The 24,640-nt window shown below is 42.1% G+C and overlaps 2 protein-coding genes across 6 annotated transcripts; one reads left to right on the forward strand and one right to left on the reverse strand.

Moving 5' to 3' along the window:
- Positions 1-1,255: 1,255 nt before the first annotated feature.
- Positions 1,256-3,579, reverse strand: LOC124054039 (E3 ubiquitin-protein ligase TRIM21-like). The gene is made up of 2 exons (XM_046379688.1): positions 3,492-3,579; positions 1,256-3,251 (listed from the first exon to the last, which is right to left on the reverse strand). Exon 2 carries the CDS (start codon positions 3,242-3,244, stop codon positions 1,604-1,606), a length of 1,641 nt encoding a protein of 546 aa, XP_046235644.1. The 5' UTR covers positions 3,245-3,251; positions 3,492-3,579; the 3' UTR covers positions 1,256-1,603.
- A 3,276-nt stretch (positions 3,580-6,855) lies between these two features.
- caprin2 (caprin family member 2) lies at positions 6,856-23,687 on the forward strand. Of its 5 annotated transcripts, none has more exons than XM_046379460.1 (21): positions 6,856-7,051; positions 7,697-7,961; positions 8,073-8,135; positions 8,219-8,305; positions 9,392-9,630; positions 11,074-11,156; positions 12,116-12,229; positions 12,395-12,432; positions 12,538-12,765; positions 14,917-14,958; positions 15,038-15,166; positions 15,293-15,377; positions 17,908-17,957; positions 18,067-18,174; positions 18,256-18,357; positions 18,440-18,580; positions 20,000-20,144; positions 20,245-20,421; positions 20,613-20,674; positions 20,924-21,001; positions 22,383-22,551. In XM_046379460.1, exons 2-21 carry the CDS (start codon positions 7,710-7,712, stop codon positions 22,407-22,409), a joined length of 2,250 nt encoding a protein of 749 aa, XP_046235416.1. In that variant the 5' UTR covers positions 6,856-7,051; positions 7,697-7,709; the 3' UTR covers positions 22,410-22,551. The 5 variants fall into 5 exon arrangements, with proteins under 5 accessions (XP_046235416.1, XP_046235412.1, XP_046235415.1 ...); XM_046379456.1 differs by having other exon boundaries at positions 6,857-7,051; positions 20,947-21,001; positions 22,383-23,687; XM_046379459.1 differs by having other exon boundaries at positions 6,857-7,051; positions 20,245-20,361; positions 20,947-21,001; positions 22,383-23,687.
- The last annotated feature ends 953 nt before the right edge of the window (positions 23,688-24,640 follow it).

Here is a 24,640-nt window from a genome sequence, read left to right on the forward strand (position 1 = left end):
AATAAACAAATTTTAAATAGACAATTTGAAGGTTTAAGATTTAAAAAAAAGAATAAAATAATAAATAGATATATAATAGATAAAAAGGAGATATAGAATTTAATAAATTAGAAGGGACAGTAAAAAGACATCATGTAAAGGCCAGTGTGTAAAAGTGTGTTTTGAGAAGTGATTTAAAAGTCACTGCCCTTGCAAGCCTTATCCCCTCAAGAGGGTTGTTCCAAAGCCGAGGGGCTCTGACAGCATAAACCTGGTCACCCTTAGTCTTTCACCTCAACTCTGGAAGGACCAGAATGGCTCCGCTCGAAGATCTCAGGCATCGAGCTGGCTCGTAGTGGGTCAACAACTCTGTTATGTAACTTGGAGCCAGACCCAGACATGCTTTAAAAGTGATCAGTAAAGTCTTAAAATCAATTCTAAAACCAACTGGCAGCCAGTGGAGGGAAGCTAGTGAGAAGCCGTGCTGCTGCTCAGTGAAACATCTCGACAAGATTTGGATGGATTCCCATAAATTCATTCACTTTGACCTCAGGATGAAATTTAACCTCTTTGTTGATACCTTGAATTTTAATCCATTACAATCATCAGGTGTTTGACCAAATGCCTTAAAACGATTAAAGTTCCTATCAGCCTCCTGTTTTTAGTGCTAATTAGCTGACATTGGCTCACTAACATGCAAAACTAAGCTAGCCAAACATGGTAGACTTACTTACTTACTTTTTTTGTAACTGTTTTTGCACATTTTTTGCTTTTTGCACCTTTTTTCTGTTCTTGTGCGCTGCCACGACAAGTGAATTTCCCCACTGCGGGATCAGTAGAGTTCATCTTATCTTATCTTACTGTGCCAGTAGAAAATAAATTTGACTTACACAGCTTTTCACTAAAATTCTTTTGGGGCTAGATTTTAGCCTGCTCTCCATTGCGACAATCTACATATTACGGCCTTTGTGCATGTGTGACAGTGAAAACGAGATATTCTTGGTAAAGGCCACAAGAAGAGAGCTGTATTTTCTCTGAACTGGAACAGGCTTCTTTTGTTGCGCTCCTTTCACTTTCATTACCTGAGTAAGATAGTCACTCGTCCTGTTCTTCCAGCGTTGTTTCATTTCTCACCGCTTTCTTCGATTTGTTTTTTCCAAGATAATTACAGGAACATCACCTAGCTCAGTGTGGTCAATTAAAGTCTTGTGTCTGACATTCATTTTCACTCGAGACACTTGAGTGCAGAAACTGAACAGGCACAAACTCTTCTAATTGTTTACTTGTTTTATTTCAATGAGTGTTAGGACAGTGAACACGCTGTAAATTAGTATCTTTGACTAAACTGACTGCTCTGTAACAATATGTAAAAACTAACACCTCTCTTATGTAAAATCATGACATTAAAGACAATGCTGTCAGTACAACACTTAGATCAGAATAATCAGTTACTATAAGGACATTAGTATTGGCAGCAACAGGATGCGTTAAAGCAACATGGATTGGAATGTGCACTATTAGAGAATAATGCAATAACCACGACAAAACAAAACATGAAATGATACAGTGCATACTACCAATAATATTTCTTAAAGCATCTTCCTGGTAAAATCAAAGCACACGTTTAATCTGTGTGACTGACAGGACAGATCACCAGGGTGCCAGAGTTTTTACCACCATCATTAATACCAGGACCAAAGATTGGGTAGAGTTTGTCGGGGAAGTTACAGCCAGTAAAGGAGTAGATGAGAGCTGCTGTATCTGCATCATAAAAAGAGATCAGACCCTCGTCATAATCCACAAACACTCCCACCTTCTGAGGCTTTGACTTCAGAGAGAGAGAAACGGCAGGGTCATCAAGAGCTTTGTACTCATTTCCATTCTTCAGCCATAAAATCCAAAGGCCTGTCAAGGGGCTAGCTGCGATATATCCCTTCCTGTTGACCGACTCCAAGGCCATTCCTAAATCCCATTTAGTCTTCCCTTTAACTTGAACTTCATAGTAGAATCTGCCTGAGGAGAAACTCTGTTTTGCTAAAACACAGGGACTACAGGAAAATCTCTTTGGTGTGTCGGGCAGATTCTTTTTCACATCACCACAACTGACACCTTTCTCATCCTCAGACAGGATGAGCGCTGGATGTGCTGTATCAGGATCAAGAGTCACATCCACCATATACTGTTGAGCCTTCTTCAGCTTAATATCAGCACACATCTTCCCCACGTCTTTACTGAGTGCCTCCTCCAGCTGAGCCACAGCTCTCCTCACAGCCCCCTCATAAGACGAGCGCACTCTGACCTTTGTCCAGTCTTTGGTGGGTGGAACAGGGTTCAGGGATGGGAAGCTTTGGAGGAACTGGAGATGGTCTTCAGTGCGTGAGAGCTGCTCCACTTCAGCACTTCTGTTCGTCAGCTCAGAGATTTCCTCTTCCAGCTCTTGGATGAAGACTTCAGCCTGTTTCTCTGTTGTTTTGTGTGTCTCTTCAATCACATCGGTGAGCTGAGCAAGACTCCTCTCAACAGACTGGATGAGAGCAGTGAAGACCTGCACACTGACTGCTGTCTCTCTGTCTGCATCTTCCCTACTGAGCTTCACCGACTGTTTGATCTGCTGAATCTTCACTCGTCTTTCCTGGATCATCTGATGAATTTTAGCTTCATTCTCCGCCAGCGTAGCCTTCTTTTGTTCATATTCCTTTTTCAGGGGAGAAAAGTGATGTCTCTTGTGATCTGTGGCGATGCACAGCCGGCACACATACATCTGATCTGTCTTACAGAACAGCTCCAGGGGTCTATCATGCGTCTTACACATTCTGTCTTCCAGGTTCTCCGCAGGGTCAATCAGTTCATGTCTTTTCAGGCCTGGAATTCTGTAATGAGGCTCCAGGTGAGACTCACAGTAGGAGGTCAAACACACCAGACAGGACTTTAGGGCCTTCACTTTGGTCTCAGTGCAGATGTCACAGGAGACATCTCCACCTTTGGCTCTTTTTTGCTCCACACTGGCTTTCTTTTGAGCCGACTCCCTGAGTCGAGTAGCCATCTCAGATAGGACAGTATTGACCGGCAGCACTGGTTGTCTTTTGAATACCCCTTTACACATGGGACACTGATATTTTTCACTGGTATTCATTTTCCATGATTTTGTGATGCAGTTCTTGCAGAAATTGTGTCCACATGGTATGGTGACTGGATCAGTGAACACATCCAGACAGATGGAACACAGAAGCTGCTCTTCAGAGAGGACAATTCTGGCGGCGGCCATATTGTATCTAGATATGAGAACAAATATGAAAATGTGAAATAACAAAAAGAATGAATTTTGACAATATATAGATTATATATTAAATGAGAGAGATTATTCTGAATTATATTGAAATATATTGAATTATATTGTCATAGTTCACTTAAAACTTTGTACATGAAATGAAATGACAGAAACATCCTGCATGCTGCTATAATGTGTTCGCTCAGCTTGTAAAAACGGAGCAAATATTGTGTGCTGTACTCACCAGTGAATGAACTCCAGAATGTCCTAATGATACTAGTTCGATGGTTCATCACTAAGTGATGACTGTAACGTGTGAGTTTCGGTTTTACCTGAAGAATGTGATGTTGTAACAGTTGTTGTTGCCAGCTGTCCTCCACCTCTTACAGTAAGTCAGTTGTTTTCATTAACTCCTTCCTGTTCAAATATGATTGAGGAGGCTCATCATTTTTTTTTCTCCATATTTTTGCTAAAAACAAACAAAAAAACAAAAAACAGAGATTTAACAAAAAATGAAACTGATGGTCACCTGCTGTCATTTTTTCATTCTCTCCATTGATTTCTATGTGGGGGGGCGGCACGGTGGTGCAGTGGTTAGCACTGTCGCCTCATAGCAAGAGGGTCCCAGGTTCGAATCCCGGTCTGGGCCCTTCTATGTGGAGTTTGCATGTTCTCCCTGTGCCTGCGTGGGTTTTCTCCGGGTACTCCGGCTTCCTCCCACAATACCAAAAACATGCACATTAGGTTAATTGGCTACTCTACATTGCCCCTAGGTGTGAGTGTGAGAGTGTGTGGTTGTTTGTCTTTGCGTGTTGGCCCTGCGATTGACTGGCGACCAGTCCAGGGTGAACCCCGCCTCTCGCCCGTAGTCAGCTGGGATAGACTCCAGCTCCCCCGCGACCCTGACGGATAAACGGTATAGAAAATGGATGGATGGATGGATTTCTATGTGAAAACAAATTTGTCTGTTCTCAGCTTTTCCATTGCAAAATCTGCTTGCTGCCTGAAATGGTGTCAATAAGAACTATGATTGCGGGGCAGAAAATACTAGTACTACGCACCACAGGAATTTTTTTGTGTCACAAAGGTAGTTCTCTTTCAATCTGGGTAGATCACCATGGCAACTCATGCATCACATTTAGGTTTCCTGCATTTGTGATAGCTGTAGTGCTGTCAGTAAAATGTGCACTTGGCCGTATTTCAGATAAGCCCTTACATCTCAAGACCTTCTGTAGCAAAATCATTTTAATTTAAATGCCTTATTTGACATGTAGCCGACAAAACAAGGAGTATAGGTGCTTCATGTCCAGCAGAAGATAAACCTGCAGTTGTGTTGTGTCGTCTATTATAATTGGTTTGACATGACAATTGCTTACAAAATATTATTTCAAATATGAAAAAAGAGGAAGAAATAAATTGCTGTTTATTATCACCTGGTAGCTTTAGTTGAATCTGTAGCTGTCTGTGCAGTGCACCTTTTCCTCAAAATCATCAGGTCTTAGTCGATTTTATTTCTCTTTGTTAGTTCAGATCTTCATTACTGACCTCTAAATTGACAAACTGAATAAATCATTTGTTTTTCTAACATGATCAGTATATGAGAATCATCTGAATCTAATCTATCTAAATCCTGTTCACACTTTATGAGTTTTAGAGTTTGTGCAAGCCATGCGCACTCTGTTCCTTCATATTATACTGCCTGAAGACAATTTCAGTTTCAATTTATTTATTTCTATAGCACCTTATACAATCAAAATTGTCTCTAGATGCTTTACAGAGACCCAGAGCCTGAACCCCCGAGCAAGCAGACAGTGGCAAGGAAAAACTCCCTTTTAACAGGAAGAAACCTTGAGCAGGACCCGACTCACAAGGGAGAACCATCCTGCTGATAGACAGACTTTAGCTTGATGATAGCTATGAATTCAAAAAGACTGGACACACAACATTACAACGAAAGCAACACAATTAATCCACTGTGACTCCAAGTTGTGAAACAAAGGTCTAGCTGCGTACGAAAGAGCAGAGGAGTTGGAGAGAACGTGCGCACATACATACTGAGCATATCGGTCAAATACCATACTAAAGTTATAAACCGACTTACACTGTTGAATAACAACATCAGTTGCAAAAATTTAGGTCATCAAAACAAATTTCTGTTTTCCAGCTCTGGTTTTTACAAAATAATTTAAGTGCTACTAGTCTGTTAATTATGACTTTAATTATAGTATATAATATTATTAATTATGTCTCTGAGGACCAAGCAGGGTTCTCAGTAGCTACTAACAGGTACTGTTTACAGCTGTGTTCTAATGTTCATATCATTACTCTGCCTGCTTTTTGAATATCTTTTTTACATTATATATACATATATACACACACATTTTGGATGCCTTGTTAAGTTTTTAAGTAGTTCTGCTTACTGCTGTTGCTCTTAATACAAGCTGGTGAACTTGAACTCCACAAGTGATAGGGGGGGGGGGTGTCTTAATCTCCTTAAAGTTTAATGTTTCAGCTAAATATGGGCTCCCTCGTGTTCAAGATGTAGATAAACAGCTATGAGCCTGAAAGTTCATTTTATTTAAATGTTCATTTCTCACATGAACCAGTGAAAACACCAGGAGCAAAGCAGTTAATTGAAAGTGAGTTCTACAGCTTTCAGCCACAAGATGTCAGGAGCACACAGCTTTCAAAAGGCAGTACGAGCTCTCTAATAGGACTCTAATAGAACCACGGAGCAACGTCTTGAAGACTGGGTTCCTGTTTTCCTTGTGCCTTGTGTTCCACCACCATGTGCGAGAGAGTGCATGTGCAGGCTATGAGCATGTGAATGACATGAATCTATGAGATAACTACTAACTTATGGTATTCAGGTTTAGGTATTTTTGCTCATGTTGCTATCAGTTGTAACCTACTATTTCACACATGAAAATGAGTGACCGCTCAGGGTACATTTTCCATAATGGAAGTTTGTTGTGCCACATCAAGGACCACTAAAGTGACACAAATGAAACCACTGACCTCTTAATAATTTTGTTTTAAGATGTTTTATTGCAGAAAGTGTTTGAAACCCATGACTGAAGTGGTCCTACGTAATGTTCTTATAGATTACAGTGAAAACAAATGATTCCCCATTTGCTGGAGACCTCCTGGAACCCTCTTGAAGGACTACTGAGGTGTCCCGAGACCTCACTTTGAAAACCACTGGAGAAAATGTCTTAAAGTGCCCCCTGAGGAAATGCAGTGCAGCGCCCTCTAGGACAACATTTCCAGAGGAGAAAATACAATGCAGTGGCAGAAAGGCTGCCCTACATTCTAGAAAATCAGTTGGCCTTAAATGTTTTTTTCCACAGGGGTGTAGAACTGTTAATCTTAACAGGAGTTTCTACCTGTTTCACCTGTGCGCTACCCCCCCGCCCGCCCCCCACCTCATACAGGTGATATTCTTTTTATTTTTCCAGCCTCCGCCCCTCAGAGTCTACTGAGTACAAATGAAAAAAAATTATTTAATTCTCTATTCCACACTGCGTACAAACATTAAACCCACGCTGGAACATCATAGTAACGTTTTTTTTTTCGCGCGCGCACCGTGACAGGTGCCACAACCGGATGTGGTCAGGGTTTATTGCTTCGCCCATGGCGGAGCGTGCGTGTGTGAGACCGCAGGGTATATAAAGGTATGAGCTGACACCGGCTTGGCCTCTGCGAGCTAAACATCACGGTTGGAAAAAGGGGGGTCTCTCAGTTTCAGGGCTTTCGGATGTCCGGCAGCTGTCCTGAGAGGATTTAACGAGTCAAAGACACGAGGTGGGTCATCATGCTTTTGTCTGCGTGGCGTTTGTTTTCAATAAAATGCTGACGTGTGTTTCCATTAGCCCACGCTCCAAATCATTCAAATGTGGAGCGAAAGTTTCGCCTCTCCTCCCATGAGCGAGTGTCTGGTTAAAGGATATGTGCTGCAAACTTCGGGTGGATTGTGCATGACGTCGGGACTTGACTGCAGTACGATTATAGCATGATTAATCAAATCCCAAACGCTTTAATTGCTCATTCTGTCCATCTTAATTACCTAACTTCCCATTCTGCTCATGTAAGTCCCCACCCAACCCACAGGAGAAGCATGACTCGCGGAAAAGGATGCGTCTCGTGCACACGGGGGTATTTAATTCAGTGGAGATTGTCCCAAAGGAAAAATGGTGTTTGTGTTGTGCTGCTGCGTTCATGATCCGTCCAGAGAGAGAGAGAGAGAGCACGCTGTTCAGGGGCTGCTATAAATGCAGTGTCACGGGTTTGGCGGCTGCCCAAACTGGGCTGAGTCTGTCTCCATCTCCATTGAAACCCTCGGCTTGGTACCAGCAGCATCTCTCCTCTGTTGCAGCTGCATGGCTCACAAACGGCTCAGCGTTTGCAATTTTTTGTCAACAAAAAACAAACGTGTCCTCCTCCTTCCAGTGTGGAGCCCAACATGGTACAGCTGTCTCCTTTCCCTACCCTGGATGTCACCCCTCCACCTGAACGCTCCGAAGAAGGGGTGGAAAGACAGGAGGACCCCTTGACTGCTGGTAGCCCGAAGGTGGGCTCGCCCGGTGGTCTGAGCGCCCTGCAGCTCAGCCTGGAGGCCTCCACACCCTACCATGGCTATGAAACCTACATAGAAGATGGTCTCATCTGCCTCAAACACAAAGTCCGCAACCTGGAGAAAAAGAAGGTAGGAACGGTGAGCAGGCAGAGTGGATAATGGGTGTAAAAAAACAAAAAAAAACCCCCAAAAAGCTGGATAGGTGGAGGCAGGAACCTGGATTTTGTGACTTGTCTTGTGTGCCCACAGCTGAAACTGGAAGACTACAAGAAGAGGCTGAAGAGGGGCGAGGTTCTCAACAAGGATCAGATGGTAAGACCCGGCTATGCTCTCGTGAATGTAAATGTGTTTGGGGTTCTGTGCTTAGGGATTCTGCCCGTTTCTTTGCTGCCCAGGTGGCTGTGGAAAAGTACGAGGAGGTGCTGCATAATCTGGCATTTGCTCAGGAACTACACAAAACTCTGGATGGTTTGACTCAGAATGTAAGTCTTTGGCGATCTGGCTACTCCTTAATTTGTTGTTTTTTTTGAGTCAGCACCCTAGCTGTTGATTGGCTAGTTTAGATGTACCTGTACACTCATCAGGGCTCTTGTAGGCAACATTTCATGGCTGATAAACACTTGAGTATTTTGGGAATTTTATGTACTGCTCACCTTTTGTGTGTCTACTTCTGTTGATCCAGTACTCGTAACTTGTAAAACTAACCCAGGATAAATTTATGAGCAGAAATACAAAACGTTGTCTGACTGCAGCTTCGTAATTATTATTTGCAGCTTTTCTTTGGTTTATGTGATTGTAAATCGTATATTAAAGTCTTGAGCCGTTGGGGTAAAACAGGCAAAACGAAAACATTGGCACTGGCTTTAAGCATTTGTGACATGCAGTTTTTGTTACTGTTATTATTATTGTTGTTCCCCAACGTTGCACCGACTGAACGATTGTGTCACTTGTCTCGTCACTTGCTGAATAAAGAATTAAGCAGCATGCAAACATGCCACTCCTCAAAGCGCTCTAGTATAGGCCAGTCAACGGATGGGTTTCTTTTTTGCAAGTCTATCCTGATACAGTATAAGCAGGCTGTATGTCTCCTCCTGTCCATATTGCACCTGTAGTGATTCCACTTGTAAGGTCAAAGTCCAGTCCTTCTTATGGAAAAATGCATTCAGAAGTTTAAGCAGAAATTAATATGAGGCTTCAGCTAGTGGGTAACATGCCTGCCTTGCTGAAGAGGGGGAAGAATAAACAAGTCAAAGATGAGATGAAGATGAGAGGTCTGACCCCTCTGGATATGCTTGGAACCTTAATCTTTCCGTGAAATTAAAACAAACAAACAAAAACAAATCCCACTGCATTAAAGTTCTGAAAAAGACATCTAATTTTGTCCTGCTGGACTCAAGATGTAATGAGATTGACTCACAAAGCGTGCTCACAGGCCCACCCCTTAAAATCAAAACTCAAATTTAAAAAGAAAATTAAAACAGAAAAAAATGGAAACTTTAAATATGAATAAAGCATCAACATATTTGTAATTTGGCTGAAACACTGTTGTCATCCTGCTGTGGCTGCAGTTGCTTAGAGCCCAGAAGAAGGCCGTGAAGAAGGAGCAGGTGGCGAAGATGGAGGTGGAGCGGAGCCGTCTGAGCACCGTGCTCCAGGTCCACCACCTGCTCCACAGCCTGCAGCAGGAGCACATCAGGAGAGACCTGCAGACTGGTCACAACCAGGCACCCCGCATCTCGACTCAGCTGCTGCACAGCCTGAGTCAGCTCGCCGCCCTGCTGGGAGTCAAGAGGGATAACAGACTGAGGTGAGTGTCCTCGGAGCACTCTGGATCTCTGTCACGGTGGATGTGGACTGACAGTATAAACTCATTTAGTATGGAACGGTTGGACTCTGCACACGGTGACCATGATATCTGCAGAGCTGATGTGGTCATTAAACGCTACAGTGACTCAGCAAATATGTGTTCAGATCCCTGAGATTTCTGTACACCTGCAGGCTCTTGTATTGTTGATATTTCAGTACCTTCCCAACTTCTTCTCTTCAGGCCCTCAACATACCCACACACACACACACGTGCTGCCAATTCACTCATTCACTGAATGATTGAGGGTGATGCTGTAAATAACCTGAACCAGAGATGTACTGATACTATTTTTTGTCTTTGCAATGCCTGGACTTTGCATATGAGCTGATACAGCTTAGTAGTCTGATAACAGTGCTTTTTTTTAAAATAAAACATTACTGCTAACTGGATGTGCCTTGATTAGTTTCAGGGTTGTGAGGGCCTGGCTCAGGTGAAACCTGTAATACATGAAGAAATCCAGAGAATAAATAGGCTACTGCAAAACTTTGATGTCAGTCCAGTAGGTGGCAGCACTAGTGCCACCTCTCAAAGCTAAAGCACTCTGTACTGTATATATAACAATTTTATGGGTGACATTTTCCAGTGTAAAATAGTGCCTAATTGCTTTCTCTGGCCCTTGTAGGCTACTATTTTAGAGCGTCAAAGAAGGATTAATTACCAGGAAAATAAAGCCGCTGCTTCATCCTGATGACATGACTTTAAAGTTTTTCTGTATTTATTCACTAAAGGAAAAATCAAAGTTTGCTGACATGACTTGCTTGCCATTTACATTGGCTGCTGTTAAGATGCATTCAGGTTCAGGGGCTAATATATTAGGTGGTGCAGAAGACAAGCCTCCTCACTCAGCAGCCATTTTGGCATTGCCTCCAGGCAGTTATTTTGGGATAACAAGACCAGCACCCTATATAAATGAATAGGGAGAGAGCCATAACTTCATTTTCAGTCCTCCAAAATAAGGTTTAAAGCTCTTGAGCCGATCTAAGTGAAAACTCATATGTCCCTGTTCTGTCTGGAAACTGCTGTTGTGCAACAGCTGGATTTCAGTCTCGCATTTTTCCATATCGGATCCCTGCCTAAACCACCTGGAGGTGCATGAAGTGGTCCAGTGCTTATTTATTTCAGTGTAGTCGTCATCGTGTGGGAAAAGCAGAAACGCATAAATGACAATGAAATATGAGCTAAAAATGCGAACAAGCTAACATCCTAGCTAAAAATGTACATTTAAAAACATGAAAAAGTCTAGCATAGACGTTAAATAAATGTTTAATAGTATAAAGGAGAGGCTCCATGGCTGGGTTCCACTCTGGAGCACGGAACTCTTTGGCATGCTGTGGACTCTGGGCTCTTTGATGGCATCTCCTCTGTCTTCACTGTGTGTTGTAGTTTAGAGGAACAGATGGAGCAAGCATCCTTTGCCTACTTGGACCTGCTGGAGGGGAAAGACAAGCCAGTGGCTGGATCCACATGTGAGTATAGAAACGCATACACTTAGAGTTGCCTGAGCCCCATGTTTTGTCATCTTACTCCAGCCTGAGGTTTTTGTTAATCCTTGTGCTGCTAGGGTCAATTCTTCAAAGGTAGATGGCAAATTTACACGTAATTCCTTTTGGCATAACTTTATATATATTTCAGAGGTAATGTGAAGACATGACGATGCTCACTGATATCCGATGGGAGACCACAGCCTTTAATTCGGAGTCACTTTGAAGCTATGAGAACAATGTCCTCACTACAACCTCATCGAGGACTCTAAACCATGGAAACGTACATTGGGTTCATTCTCATTATTAAATATTTCAATCATATGACGATTTTGAAATTTTCCAGAACAGCAAATCAAGTAATCAAATTAACTAATCAGCTATTTATGAAGCCAACGCAGTTTGAAGAATTAGACAGATCTCTATGTATTAATAATAATTTAAAAAAAAAGAAAAATTACAAAATGTATTTTGCAACAAAGTAGAGATCTGGTTGGGTTTAGGCCCCAATACCATTTTGTTAAGGGCTATGACAAAAAAATGTCCCAGAGTCTCCTTTTTTAAAAAAAAATTAATTAATAATTTCTTTTTTTAACAAATGTTGACATGTCATCTCAAACAGTGAGATGTCAGGTGGTGTACATGTAAACTGAACATTGTATGTTCCGTAGATCTTGCGGCTGGGCTGTCACATCAGGCAGACATTTAGATGCTCACCGTCCCTTCTTATTTGGAAGAGGAAACAGAATTTGAACTTTAAAAAAAAAATTATCTCTGACTGTCATTGGAAACATGTGGCATTTATCTAAATAATGTTGCTGCTTACCTAATTCTCAGCAAGTGCTTTAGCAATTACGATCTTTTGGTCCCCTACAGAACTGAAAAATAGATTGTAATTAGGGTCACCTGACGTGGGTTTTGTTTAATTCTCTCTTATGTTTCAGTTAAGCTGTTGAAAGAGGAGCTGACCAAGCTGTTGAAGTGCAAATACTTCAGTTGTCTTCCACCGCCTCCCAACAAGTGTCCAGAGGTGGTACTGAGCTCAACCAGCCATAGTGGTAAGAGGATTCGTTCCATTACGTTTACGGTGTGACGAACCACCTGTGATTCTAATGGTGCCATGAGGCTTAGGCGTTATAAACAATAACGTCTGAACAACAGTCTAAATTACTACTGAAACGGTTATATTTCTTTTCTTTTTTTTTTTTTTTTGCTCTTATCAGCCACATTGAAGCCAAAGCCAGATGAAGCTTCTAAGGAGGTAACCTTTATTGTTTTGTTTTATTTAATTAAGCTGTATTTCAGTCCTGCGTGTTACTGTAAGCATGCTCCAGGATCCACTGATGCTCTGTTGGTGATATGGCAGTTTTTCAACAGACTGTACCTGACTGACATGGCGACTCCTCTCACTCAGAACTGGAAGGAGGACTTCCAGGCCATGAGGGAGCGTGAGCCTCCTGACTGCTGGGATATGGACTTCACAGAGGAAAGCGCCTCACCCAAAGCTGCAGTCCACAAAACGTGGAGAGGAGCTGCCACTTTCATCCCCAAAGTCCCAGTCACTACCAAGAAGCAATCTGCTGACTGCAAACAGGTGAGGTACCATCAGAGCCTCTGGGCACTACATTTGACCATGTGACTATGAGGTGGGGTGGGGTGGGGTGCCGCCATCCCTGCTTGTGACCAAAATACCCCGAGATCACTGACAGTTTGTGTCTGGATTCAGACGCCATCCTACCCAGACCTGAAGACAAATAGGCGAGTCGGGGAAAAGTAATTTCACATCATGTCAAGGCAAAAGCAGTATGTGTCAAATCGAAGATTGTGGTAATTTATGAAAAGGATCAATATATGAAAGTCCACTAGACAAAGCACAGGACATCTGCTGTGCGAACCTACACTTAAATCCAAAGTGAGGCCACAGAAAATAAAATGTGGCACTGTATCATAAAACAAGTTTGACATTAAGCCTGTGAATATTCTCATTCATCCAGGTCATGGTTATCTCAAGGAAATTCAATCGAATGCAACTGGACTTAGTTATTTGTCTTTGAAGACGTTTCACCTCTCATCCAAGAGGCTTCATCAGTTCATGCTCGCTTGACTAGGCTGGGACTAGTCCAACTAGCTGGTGTGGAGACCCAGGTATTTAACCTCTGTGGAGGCATTCACATGACCAGTGGTGTCATAAGCTCGTTTAGTGTTCCATTGTGACAAACGACAGTCGTTGAGACAGTCGTTGGGGATGGTAAAGTTGGTTTCGACTTCGTTACTGCTCTGTTGTGTTGTAACGACAGTCGTTAGAGTCACATGGGGTCCTTTGTGAATGGCAGTTTTCCTTAGAGGCTTTCGACTCACACCACCCTTTGGAACACAAACTTGGTGTTATCAGAACTCTGCAACACAGAGCTGATAAGGTACCCACCAGCTCACAGGCCCAAGGGGAAGAACATGAACACCTGAGGGATGCCCTCAAAACGTGTGGTTATCCCAGTTGGACCTTTGTGAAAACTGCAGCTGGTTCCAGGAAGAACACCACCAAGGTGGTTGAGGAGGAAAAACAGAACAAAAGAAACAACATAGTCATCCCATATGTATCTGGGGTATCAGAAAAACTCAGGAGGATCTTCAGCAAGCACCGGATCCCTGTGTATTTCAAACCCAGCAACACACTCAGACAGAAACTGGTACATCCCAAAGACAGAACACCACACACTCAAAAAAGCAATCTGGTGTATGCTGTCCAATGCAATGAGGAATGCAAAGACCTCTACATTGGTGAAACTAAACAACCACTACACAAGCGCATGTATCAGCACAGGAGGCCCAACTCCTCAGGCCTAGATTCTGCCGTCTACCTACACCTGAAGGAGAAAGCTCACTCCTTTGAGGACAACAATGTCCACATCTTGGACAGAGAGGATAGATGGTTTGAAAGAGGAGTAAAAGAAGCCATCTATGTGAAATTAGAAAAACCATCTCTCAACAGAGGAGGAGGTCTGCGACACCACCTATCTCCAATTTACAATGCTGCCCTTTCATCTCTTCCCAGGAGATTCCACAACTTAGCCTCTAAGGAAAACTGCCATTCACAAAGGACCCCATGTGACTCTAACGACTGTCGTTACAACACAACAGAGCAGTAACGAAGTCGAAACCAACTTTACCATCCCCAACGACTGTCTCAACGACTGTCGTTTGTCACAATGGAACACTAAACGAGCTTATGACACCACTGGTCATGTGAATGCCTCCACAGAGGTTAAATACCTGGGTCTCCACACCAGCTAGTTGGACTAGTCCCAGCCTAGTCAAGCGAGCATGAACTGATGAAGCCTCTTGGATGAGAGGTGAAACGTCTTCAAAGACAAATAACTAAGTCCAGTTGCATTCGATTGAATTTCCTTGAGATAAGTTTGACATTGTGATGTTCCAGACCCCTTCTGTTAGTTTCCTCTTGGATCTATAATAGTATCATCTAACTAGGGCTTCAAAGAAATACAGTTTGGGTTTTTTTTTTTTGTTTGTTTTTTTTAAGTTTTCAAATGTCACCAGCTGCATGGATTTGATGTTTCAGAAAGTTACAAAAGTTATCAGACGCAGGCAAAATTCTCATCTTCGCTCATTTGACATTTAGGGGTCGTGTTTTAAGAGCAGCTGATGCAGGACAAATATATTGTAATGTTGTTGTTTATATTACGGCAGTAGTTTCCTAACAATAATGAATACATGCTGTTCTCTACAGAGAAAAGAGAAGAGAGCCAAAGGAGAGCATCAGGCCAAGTCGGTGAGTACAAAACATTCAGTTCAAAATTTACACTCCTCTCAAAACAATGTGCAGACCATCCTAATGTGATTCCTGACAGGCAGTTCACATGGAAATGCCTGTGGAGGTTTTCAACTCTCAGTCTGCTTTGCCTAAAGACCCCATCCTGAGGAAGCAGCACCTAGAGGACCTCATGACAAAGATCCACGGCTCCTTCAGTTTCATGCAGGTGGCGTTTGGCAGTTCGCAAACCGATGAATATCTTATTAACCAGCCAGTACAAGATGAAACTAAGGTTTGAGTGTTTATTCAGGGTAGGCAGTTACCAGTGTTAAAATGATCCTTCCTTTTTCAGGATTCTCTTCTGGATGGTGAGATCTCTCCTAATAATGGCAACCCCAGACTGAAGAGACGGCCGTCTGGATCTCCATCTCCTCTGGGTAACTTGTTGACATGATTTGTGATTTTACAAAATAATCCCAACTCTGATCCACCACCTTTTTTTTTTTTTTTTTAAAGAGCCTTAATCTATATCACAGTCTTTATAAACCCCATTTGCAGTGGAAGCCCATTTGCCAACAGTTACCAACTGTTTCTGTTAACTCGGTTTTCCAGCCTTGCTATGATCATTTTCTTGTGAGAGGCAGAGCTGTTAATTGTGAGCAACATCATTTGAGCCATGACTGAAGCGAATATGATATGAAATGGTGAAACAAGGGAATGTTGGGTATAACCAGACCAGGGGTCGGCAACCCGCGGCTCTTTCATCCCTCTTCTGTGGCTCCTGTGGCTAAGAGAGGGCGAGCATATTTTGGGGAAAAAAATGACTAAATAATGGACATTTAATTGAAATTGATTTCATTCTATTTATTCAGTATTTCTTTGGAGATTGAGGTGCTCTTGTGACATTGACATAAAACTTGTTTTAATATTTTATTTTGTATACATACACGATTTTGTCACGTCCTGTTTGTTTGTGACACCTGTTGCCGCCAAATAAGTGATTTATTTTGGCCCCCGGTAAGCTAGCAATGGACAAATCTAAGAAGAGAAAAGTTTAAGATGAAAATAGAATCAGAATCAGCTTTATTTGCCAAGTACGTGTGACCATACAAGGAATTTCACTCGGATTTTCCTCTCTCCTGTGCACCATACAAAATAATAACAAAAAAGTAATAATAAAAAGTAAAGTATTTACAAGAAGAAAAAACAAGATATGTAAGATATATGTAAGTGCAAACAGTGTGATGGTTCACACAATGGCAGGTGGTTTATGGGGAGATCAGGGAGACAGCCTGGGGGAAGAAACTGTTTTTGTGTCTGGTGGTCTTGGCATACAGAGCTCTGTAACGCCTATCAGAGGGAAGCAGATCAGTTTGTGTGCAGGGTGTGAGGGGTCTGCAGTGATGCTTCCTGCCCGTTTTTTGACCCTGGACTGGTATAAGTCCTGGATGGAGGGCAGGTCGGCCCCGATGATTTTTTCTGCAGACCTGATTGTCCGTTGCAGTCTGTTTCTGTCCTGTTTGGTGGCCGATCCAAACCAGACAGTGATGGAAGTGCAGAGAACAGACTGGACGATGGAGGTGTAGAAGATGGTCAGCAGCTCCTGAGGCAGGTTGAACTTCTTCAGCTGTCGCAGAAAGTAAAACCTCTGCTGGGCCTTTTTCCTGATGAGGTCTAGATCGTTTAATGCCTCATGGACAGATTTGTTTGCTTTTACTGCTGACAAAACTGGTTTACTGGTATGCTTAATATGTGGTGAGAAAGTAGCAAACATTTTTTTTTTTTTACTTCTGCTGTTGTTTTTATTATAGTAATTATTTTTTAAGTCCGTTATCTGACCGTTTCTCACTTGCTCACTAAAAAAAACGGCGTTAATGCGCAATAAAATAAAAAATAGCAATTGTCAGCATTGATTAAAGTGTTGACTTGCCCAGCCCTAATGCGTTAGCTGATATATTTATGTTATCTTATTTGAAAATAAATGTGTAAGTGCCAGTGTCTTTTTCTCTCTAAGTACAAAAGAATTAGGTGTTTTATGTTGTTAAAAATGGGAAGAAAAAAAATTTGTCATTTTCCATTTAAAGTTTATTAATTTCATAAGTAACATACTATAGTTCTCATATATAAAGCAAGTTTAAGGAAACTATATGTGGTGTTACTTTCAGTTTAGTGGTCAAACAGGTTTTGTGGCTCAGTGGGTTTTAATTTGGTGGGAAACAGGCCAAATGGCTCTTTTCATGCTAAAGGTTGCCGACCCCTGAACTAGAATAATAAGCTGTAGTGTAGACTGAATGTTTTTGACTTTGAGTATGTGATGTGCAAACATGTGAAATTAATTACAGACCATTTCTACTGCCAGAGAGGAATTATCTCATTACATATGGCATGAAATTTTCAAATATTTATGGTCCTTGAACAGTGAACCCTAGTGACACTGAATATCTGGCTTTTCCTCTAGAGCCACCATGAAGCTTTTGGTGAAATATCTTGTTTATCTGTGGGATGGATTGCATTACATTTGTTAGATATCCAAGGCTCCCAGATGATACTCCCAATGGACTTTGGTCATCCCCTGATTTGCAACACCATTATGTCAAATCTCTGCTTGTCAAAGACATGATTTATGGCCAAATACTATGGCCTTTCCCATCAGTCTCAGCTGCACTTTGTGTTGTGGGCTAGTAAACAAATGTTTCCATGCTAAACTAAGATGGTGAACCTGTTAAATATATCTCCTAACATTAGCATTGTTATTGTGAATGTGTTTGGATACCATTATTGGAATTTAGTACTAAGCACTACTGTGCCTAGTCAAGGGTGCACACAATGTGTTTTGGTGAGAAACACTGAATGTAAATATTGTTTTTATTTACACGAAACCTATAGAAGGTACTGGGTATGGAATGCAAGTCCAACTGAACTTCAAAATATGATCTTTTTTCTTTTTCGTTTTTTCCTACTAACCAGCTCACACAGACCTAAGAAGCCCAGGTGATGTTTTGCCCAAAGCAATGCATGTAAGCTGCCGTTTTTTTGTTTGTTTTTTTTTCCCCTGCAATATGTCGGTTGTGACTTGTATTGAAATCACTTGGGCACATCATCACTTCATCCTCATCCCCCACTCAGTCCACCCCACTGCCTACCAGGCTTATGGAGCGCAAAGCCAGTCTGACCAATGGGGATCAGTGCCTGGAGACCTGTGACCTGGAGCTTTCCTCAAAGACCCTACCTCATGTAAGAAGCAGCGAATTGACTATGACATGCAATGTATTAAACTTGCTTTTCTAAGCGGTTCAAGTTATTGTGTTTTCACAGGAGCCGCCGCAATTGGCCGAAAGAAAGAAGTTTCCTTCACCACCACTGTACCGCAGGGAGTCAACCATCTCTGTCAGTCTGGAGGACAAGAGTCGTCCTCGTGTAAATGAACGTTTTTGATCACCTCGACGGACAAAGCACTTAGGATGATATGATGTGACATTAACTTCTTTTTTCCCCACAGACACCGGTGACTGAGTCAGGGGAGCAGTCCTCCTGTAATGGGGTGAGATCCTGCACCTCCACCCCCCCTCAGGGACAGACTTTCTCCACACCCCCTACTAGACTAACTCTGACGTCTGCACAGTTTCAGAATATCCAGTCAGTAAGTCTTTCCAAAGCTATGCATCTTCTCTTCTCTTCTGAAGTATATATTGTCCATTCCTACTACAGTACCATGTCACTACTTACTTGCCCCTCTTTAAACCCTGTTCACATCTGGTAATACAGAACATGAAGCCTTTTACACTTAGTACTACAAGGTGTTGTTATCTTGATTCTTGCACTGTGATTGGAGGTCAGTATGCAAATCAGGAAGGTGAAGCTGGCAGACTTGTCATCTTGGTGCAGTCAAGGGAAGCAATGCAGGGTACACACCACAGATTGCCACAATGTGCAAAGTAAGGTCAGATACTTGGAGCCAGCGGAGAAGCTTGTAAGTACCTGTGCTAGCTTGACCACTTCACATGGTCATGACTTGTCTTGCAAGACTTAAGCCATGTCTGCGCAGAAGATCAGTGAGAAAGATATTTTTTCTTAGAAATTCTTTGCTTGTACAGCTCTTGGTACTTTTGCAGCTTGTGAGTGAGCCTCTGTGGTTTGAAGTTTAGTTTCTGTCTTGCGTTCCGGTTTGTATCTTCAGATATCCACTTTATTTTACTGTTTTGTGTTTGCTTTCAAGCTGGAAGAGTACAAGCAGAAAAGGTGAGATGTTGGATGCAGACAATAGGCATTTACTGCACCTTTGCAAACAGCTCATGTCCAGCTGGTAAACAACTTTTTTTTTTTTTTTTTTTTTAAACCTTCAATGATGTGTGATTGTGGGGAAAAATACAGCAAAAATAACTAGAGCTTTTTTGACCACTAGTCACAACGTTTTATAAACTCAAGACAAGCGGGACATGGGTTAAAGACATGCTTTCAAACATGAAGACTGTTGTAATGGACATGCAAATCCTTTCCTGGAGCTGTACTGACACATGGAGTGAAACCATGCCAGATCCAGCCAGCACATGTATATGGAAAAGCATCAATATCCGTCCTTGGGAACCTCTCAAGAAATGCTGCTGTGTGGACTTCTTTTCTTCATATAAAACATGTTGCTAAGCAGCTTTAGATGGGATGGAGCTTCATTAGTGAACACTAGCTTTGTAAACTGTTGGGTGGCGGTAATACACCTGAAGCACTTTTAGTAATGTTGAAAAACAGCTTCACAGTCAAATTTCAGTCTAATTTTGCTTTGTTGCATTTACACTTGTCTCTCTTAATCTTGGATAGCTGAATACAATGACTGGCTGGTATGAATGGGGTGATTAAGTCCTGATTACTTGTGCCAGATTTGGTGGTGGCTGCCAGTTGTGTAATGTCAGTGTAAATAGTTTTAAGTGTTGCATAGTTGTGGAAGTCTAATGTAGTGTGCTATCTTTGCCAGATGTTGACAATCTGAACCATTTATATCTAGACCTGAATGGGGCTTACTAGCTTTCAGCAAGCTTCTTTGATGTACATTTACTTCTCACTGTAGGTCTTCAAGGTGAATGCCTCCTTACCTCAAAATGGGGAACTCAACTATAAACCAGATTCTGCAGTTTTCTCTGAACCCAGGTACAGTACTGCCAGTACCCAAACACCACCTGAGTTTGCTCCCTCAGAAGATGAACCACAGACGGGTATGTAGATCCAATTTTTGCTTCTAAACCCTCAATCTACATGGACTGAATGGTCCAGTCTGTTGTCTTAGACCTGTTTTGTGCTGTAACATATCTCTAGTGTACCAGTCAGATTATTCAGTGGGTAATGGTGGACAGATCTTCCTGTCCCCGGGCCAGTCAGGTGGAAGTGTGAATCGACCCGGCCAGTCGAACTACACCAGAGGATCTGTGAGAGGTATGGCACGTGGTGGCAAGGGACTGGCACAAACCTTACGCTCTTCTGGTTGGCATCGAGGTATCTACCCTCATTTCACCTCGTCTTATTTTTGGGTCTTCACCACTCTTGCATTTCACTCCGTTCTTTGCTATACATCAGATCAAGGTTAGGTGTTAAAGGGTAGCCTTGTCACATCATGGCTAAAGCTTGGGCTGAAATGAGTCTTACTGAGGTAGTTCTAAAGCTCAACACTGATTTCTACTCCTCAGGAGGATCCTACATCCCCCAGAGTCATTTCAGGGATTCAGGCACTCTCCTCTATGCTCCTAGAGTAAGTAAATTTCTCTCTACTCTGTATTTTGGAATGGGACAGCAAATTTCACTTTTTGAATCAAAGACCTTTGAAAACACGGGCTGAATTAAATGAGAATAAGCTAATGTGGTCCATGATGGATCTGGATTGGGATACCAGGCCACAAATGAGCATAAGCACAAACCAAGAAATTGTTGTTCATGCACACAGCCCTGTGTTAAATCCAGTGATGTCTTGCTGCTTTGTCTATCTGCTTGTGTTTTATAGTCCCTCTGTGGTATTTTTCTCAGGACACTGCATACCAACACAGCTACAGACGCGGAGGAGGGAGGCATAATTCTAGTGGTAAGATCACAAGCTCGAATTTTGAAGTTCCAAACATCTATCCCTCATGGAAGAGCTTTTGTGGCCCACAAACATTTGTTCTTCCCAAGTAGCTGGAAGAGATGGGTATTGTTAGAGTTTTACTTCTACTCTTATACTCCTATGCTTATCTGCACTGCTTGTGTCTGGAAGGTTACTGATATTCCACAAGCTATGTTACACATCACAAGCGATAGCCTATCAACAGTGAATGATTTGAATCTGCAAATTAATTATTAAATAAAGTTACCGAGTGTAGAATTAAAAAAATGGAATGGGTGGATGGATTTTCATTTTTATTGCAAATGTATATCTTTTCTAAATATTGGTTAATTGGTCTCCTTGATTACTAATGATTACTGGCCCTGGGGAAAAAAAAAATCATATCAAGTCATCGCTGGTCAGAAGTACAAGTCTGTATATAACTTTCATTTGAGACAGGACACTAACATTAATGACGGCCAAATGACTGGGAGAAGTTGTTGGACAAACAGTTTAAATCTGCTCGGCCACTGCTGGGCAAGGATTTTCACAAAATACTCTACTACTTTTAGATCTCTATATTCAAAAGAAATGGCCATAAGGCCAAAGGGTACTAGTCCAATCATATATGTGGAAATAATCTTAAAGTATTAGTAATGTTTGAGTCTTCATAGAGCAATATTTAGATATGTTTAAAACAGGGCTGTGAAAGTTAACGCGTTATTATCTCGTATGCCTATTAACGCGATAATTAGTTAACACCGACAATTATTTTATGGCGCAGTTTTTATCATAATAATTATTTTTAAAGTCCGTTGCTCACTAGCTATCTAACCATTGCTCACTAAAAAAAACTGCATTAATGTGCGATAAAATAATTGTATGTGTAAATTATCGTGTTAACTTGCACAGCCCTAATTTTTTTTTTTTTTTTTTTTGTTTATTTAATTCAGTGGCTTGGTGCACTAAAGCCTTATTTGCCACCTTAAAGTACATTGTGTCTTCTAGCAGCTCTATATCAGAACCACAGTGGATGTGATGTATTTCTATGCAAAATGACAGGTAAACAAAGTTACTCAGTTTGAGAGGCATTATGTCCTGTTGGAGGCCATTTTCAGAGATATATTTTACTGTAGACTAAACCATTGGATGTGTTGGATGTGTCCATCTTATGTTTTCCCTGTGGCTCAGTTTCTCTTCACACAGAAGAAAACTCAAACCAACCGAAACATGTTGCCAAAAGCCACTCTGTGTTTAGCTGTATCTGGGGCAGGACACCTTAATACGAGCATGTTACGGCTGACTCTGCTGCACCACAGTGCTGTTTAGTGTCATTGCAACCCCTTATTTCTTGACATGTAGTTTTGTCTCCACTGTACAGCAGCGTGGAGTGACTCATCCCAGGTGAGCAGCCCAGACCGGGAAGGAGCCTTTACAATTGTGGATTCGGGTCATGGGGATTCCCTGTCAGTCTCCACGGTTGAAGTTCCTGTCACTCCCCACGGCCACCATCACACCACCCTGCTTCCAATGCAACTCTACCCGCTGTCCCAGCCGCTGCGAGTGGCCTTCACCGCCTCTCGCACTGCCAACTTTGCTCCGGGCAACCTGGACCAACCCATTGTGTTCGACCAGCTTCACAGTAACCTCGGAGAGATGTACGACACCCACATCGGCCGCTTCACGTGCCCCGTCAATGGGACCTACGTTTTCATTTTTCACATCCTGAAGCTCGCCATCAATGTGCCGCTCTACATTAATCTCATGCGTAATGAGGAGGTGATGGTGTCGGCATACGCCAACGATGGAGCTCCAGATCACGAGACGGCCAGCAATCATGCCATCCTTCCCCTCTTCCAAGGGGATCAGGTGTGGCTGCGGCTGCATCGTGGGGCCATCTATGGGAGCACCTGGAAGTACAGCACCTTCTCTGGCTTCCTGCTGTATCAGGATTGAACTGTTGTCAAACAAACGGCCCTCTTCTCTCAGTGTGTGGACTGTTTGCTTTGTACTAAATGGTGATTAAACTGACATTTCAGTATTGTGGTCAGGCTGCATGCTGGTGCCCCTTTTTCACCAGAAAGTCCATTCATAACATAAGTGTCGCTGGCCAAATGGTTCATGTATGATCTGTACTAACAGCCATTTGAAATGGGGATTGTGACTGCTTGACAAACCAGATGTACACAATCGCCCATGAATGTGTAGTTCATGATGGTGGTGCTCCCTGTGACAGTGACACTAGTACAATTGGACCTTGATAACATGTCATCTTGCTGTAAATCATCCTGTAGCACTTCACCTGTTCAGCCCACAGGTCACTGATTTCAGTGAGAAATCTAATGCAATGTTATGAATTTGTGCCTTTGTTTTCTGAATGGCTTTGGATGACTGACCAGATGTTGCGCAGCTAATGAACGGAATGACTGGCTGATTTATCAGATAAATTAGACTTGACTCTGCTATCAGCACACTGCTTGATGCTGGGCTCCTATGCATTCAGTCTCGCCTTGCTGTGTGTGTGTGTGTGTGTGTGTGTGTGAATGTGAAGCTGAGGAAGGACAAATTGTGTTCTTGGTGGTGGGTATGGTGTTGAACACTTGAAGCCAAATTGTTGCACTAACAGACTACTGTACAGAGAAGGAAGTGGTCCCTTGATGTGCCTAAATAAAAGATGAGCAGTGAAGATTTTGTGCTTGATTTTTGTCATTCTTGTGTGATTGCAGATGGATGTCTTCTATAAAACAGACCTGCATCACTGTTGCCTTTTAAACTTTGCTACGTTGTATTTATTTCGAAGCTCTAAGGCCACTGTATTGGTAAAAGATGGCAAATGTCTCCATGGACCAGCAAACATGTCTGTTGGACTGGGGTTGGTTCAATGTCAACAAAAACTGACCATTATGAACATCATAAAGGTAGAGCTGTTGCTGTTGCTGCTGCTGCTGTTGTATTGAATTGTTTTAGATTTAACACTTGCACCTAATTAAGTGGCTGAGTGTATGTTGCTATCTGTTACCTGCTAATGTGACAAATACTCAACATTCAAGTTATGAGGTGAAAACTGAGTCAACTTCACCACCTCATGAAGACTGTGAGATAAGGTTGAGAAAAATAATAATATGAATAAAGCTGTGGTGGACACTGAGCTCACATTTTACAGTCAAGACAAACAAGAGAGCCAATGCAGACAAAAGCTTTTTGAAAAGTGCCATCTTTAAATGAAAGGAAAAAAGCATTAATAAATGAAAACAGACTTTGGGGGGAGATTAATACATGAAGCCTCATGAGGCAAATTTACAATCTGTAATACTGTGCTATAGAGATAAAATTGACTTGAAATAAAACTGCTGGAATTAAATAAAACTAACCTGTAATGAACTCTGGCATTGTGAAAAGAAGCAGGATGAAAGAACATCTCATAATGCTAAGTTGAGTTTTGACAATATATAGGATTATTTGGCAGTTTCATGGTTATATAAAGTCTTTATTTAAATTTGAACCCTTGGGTCTCTACAGATTAAAGCGGAAATGCGTCAGAGCCAGTGTGCGCTGCCGTAGCAGTGACAGCGCCAGCACTCAAGGTGGCAGCATAATTCCCAACGTACCACAGCGTCAACAAAGAAGAGGAGAAAAACC

Source organism: Scatophagus argus, chromosome 22 (genome assembly GCF_020382885.2).
Source record: "Scatophagus argus isolate fScaArg1 chromosome 22, fScaArg1.pri, whole genome shotgun sequence".
Lineage (NCBI taxonomy): Eukaryota > Metazoa > Chordata > Actinopteri > Scatophagidae > Scatophagus > Scatophagus argus.

What these genes read in the sequence shown, in the direction of transcription:
- LOC124054039 (XM_046379688.1), bottom strand. Translation starts at nt 3,244, where the DNA reads ATGGCCGCCGCCAGAATTGTCCTCTCTGAAGAGCAGCTTCTGTGTTCC.
- caprin2 (XM_046379456.1), top strand. Translation starts at nt 7,710, where the DNA reads ATGGTACAGCTGTCTCCTTTCCCTACCCTGGATGTCACCCCTCCACCT. An exon ending in GCTCCTTCAGTTTCATGCAG is followed by an intron (nt 15,167 to 15,292) that starts GTGGCGTTTGGC and finishes TTCCTTTTTCAG; the next exon opens with GATTCTCTTCTGGATGGTGA. An exon ending in TTTTGCCCAAAGCAATGCAT is followed by an intron (nt 17,958 to 18,066) that starts GTAAGCTGCCGT and finishes TCCCCCACTCAG; the next exon opens with TCCACCCCACTGCCTACCAG.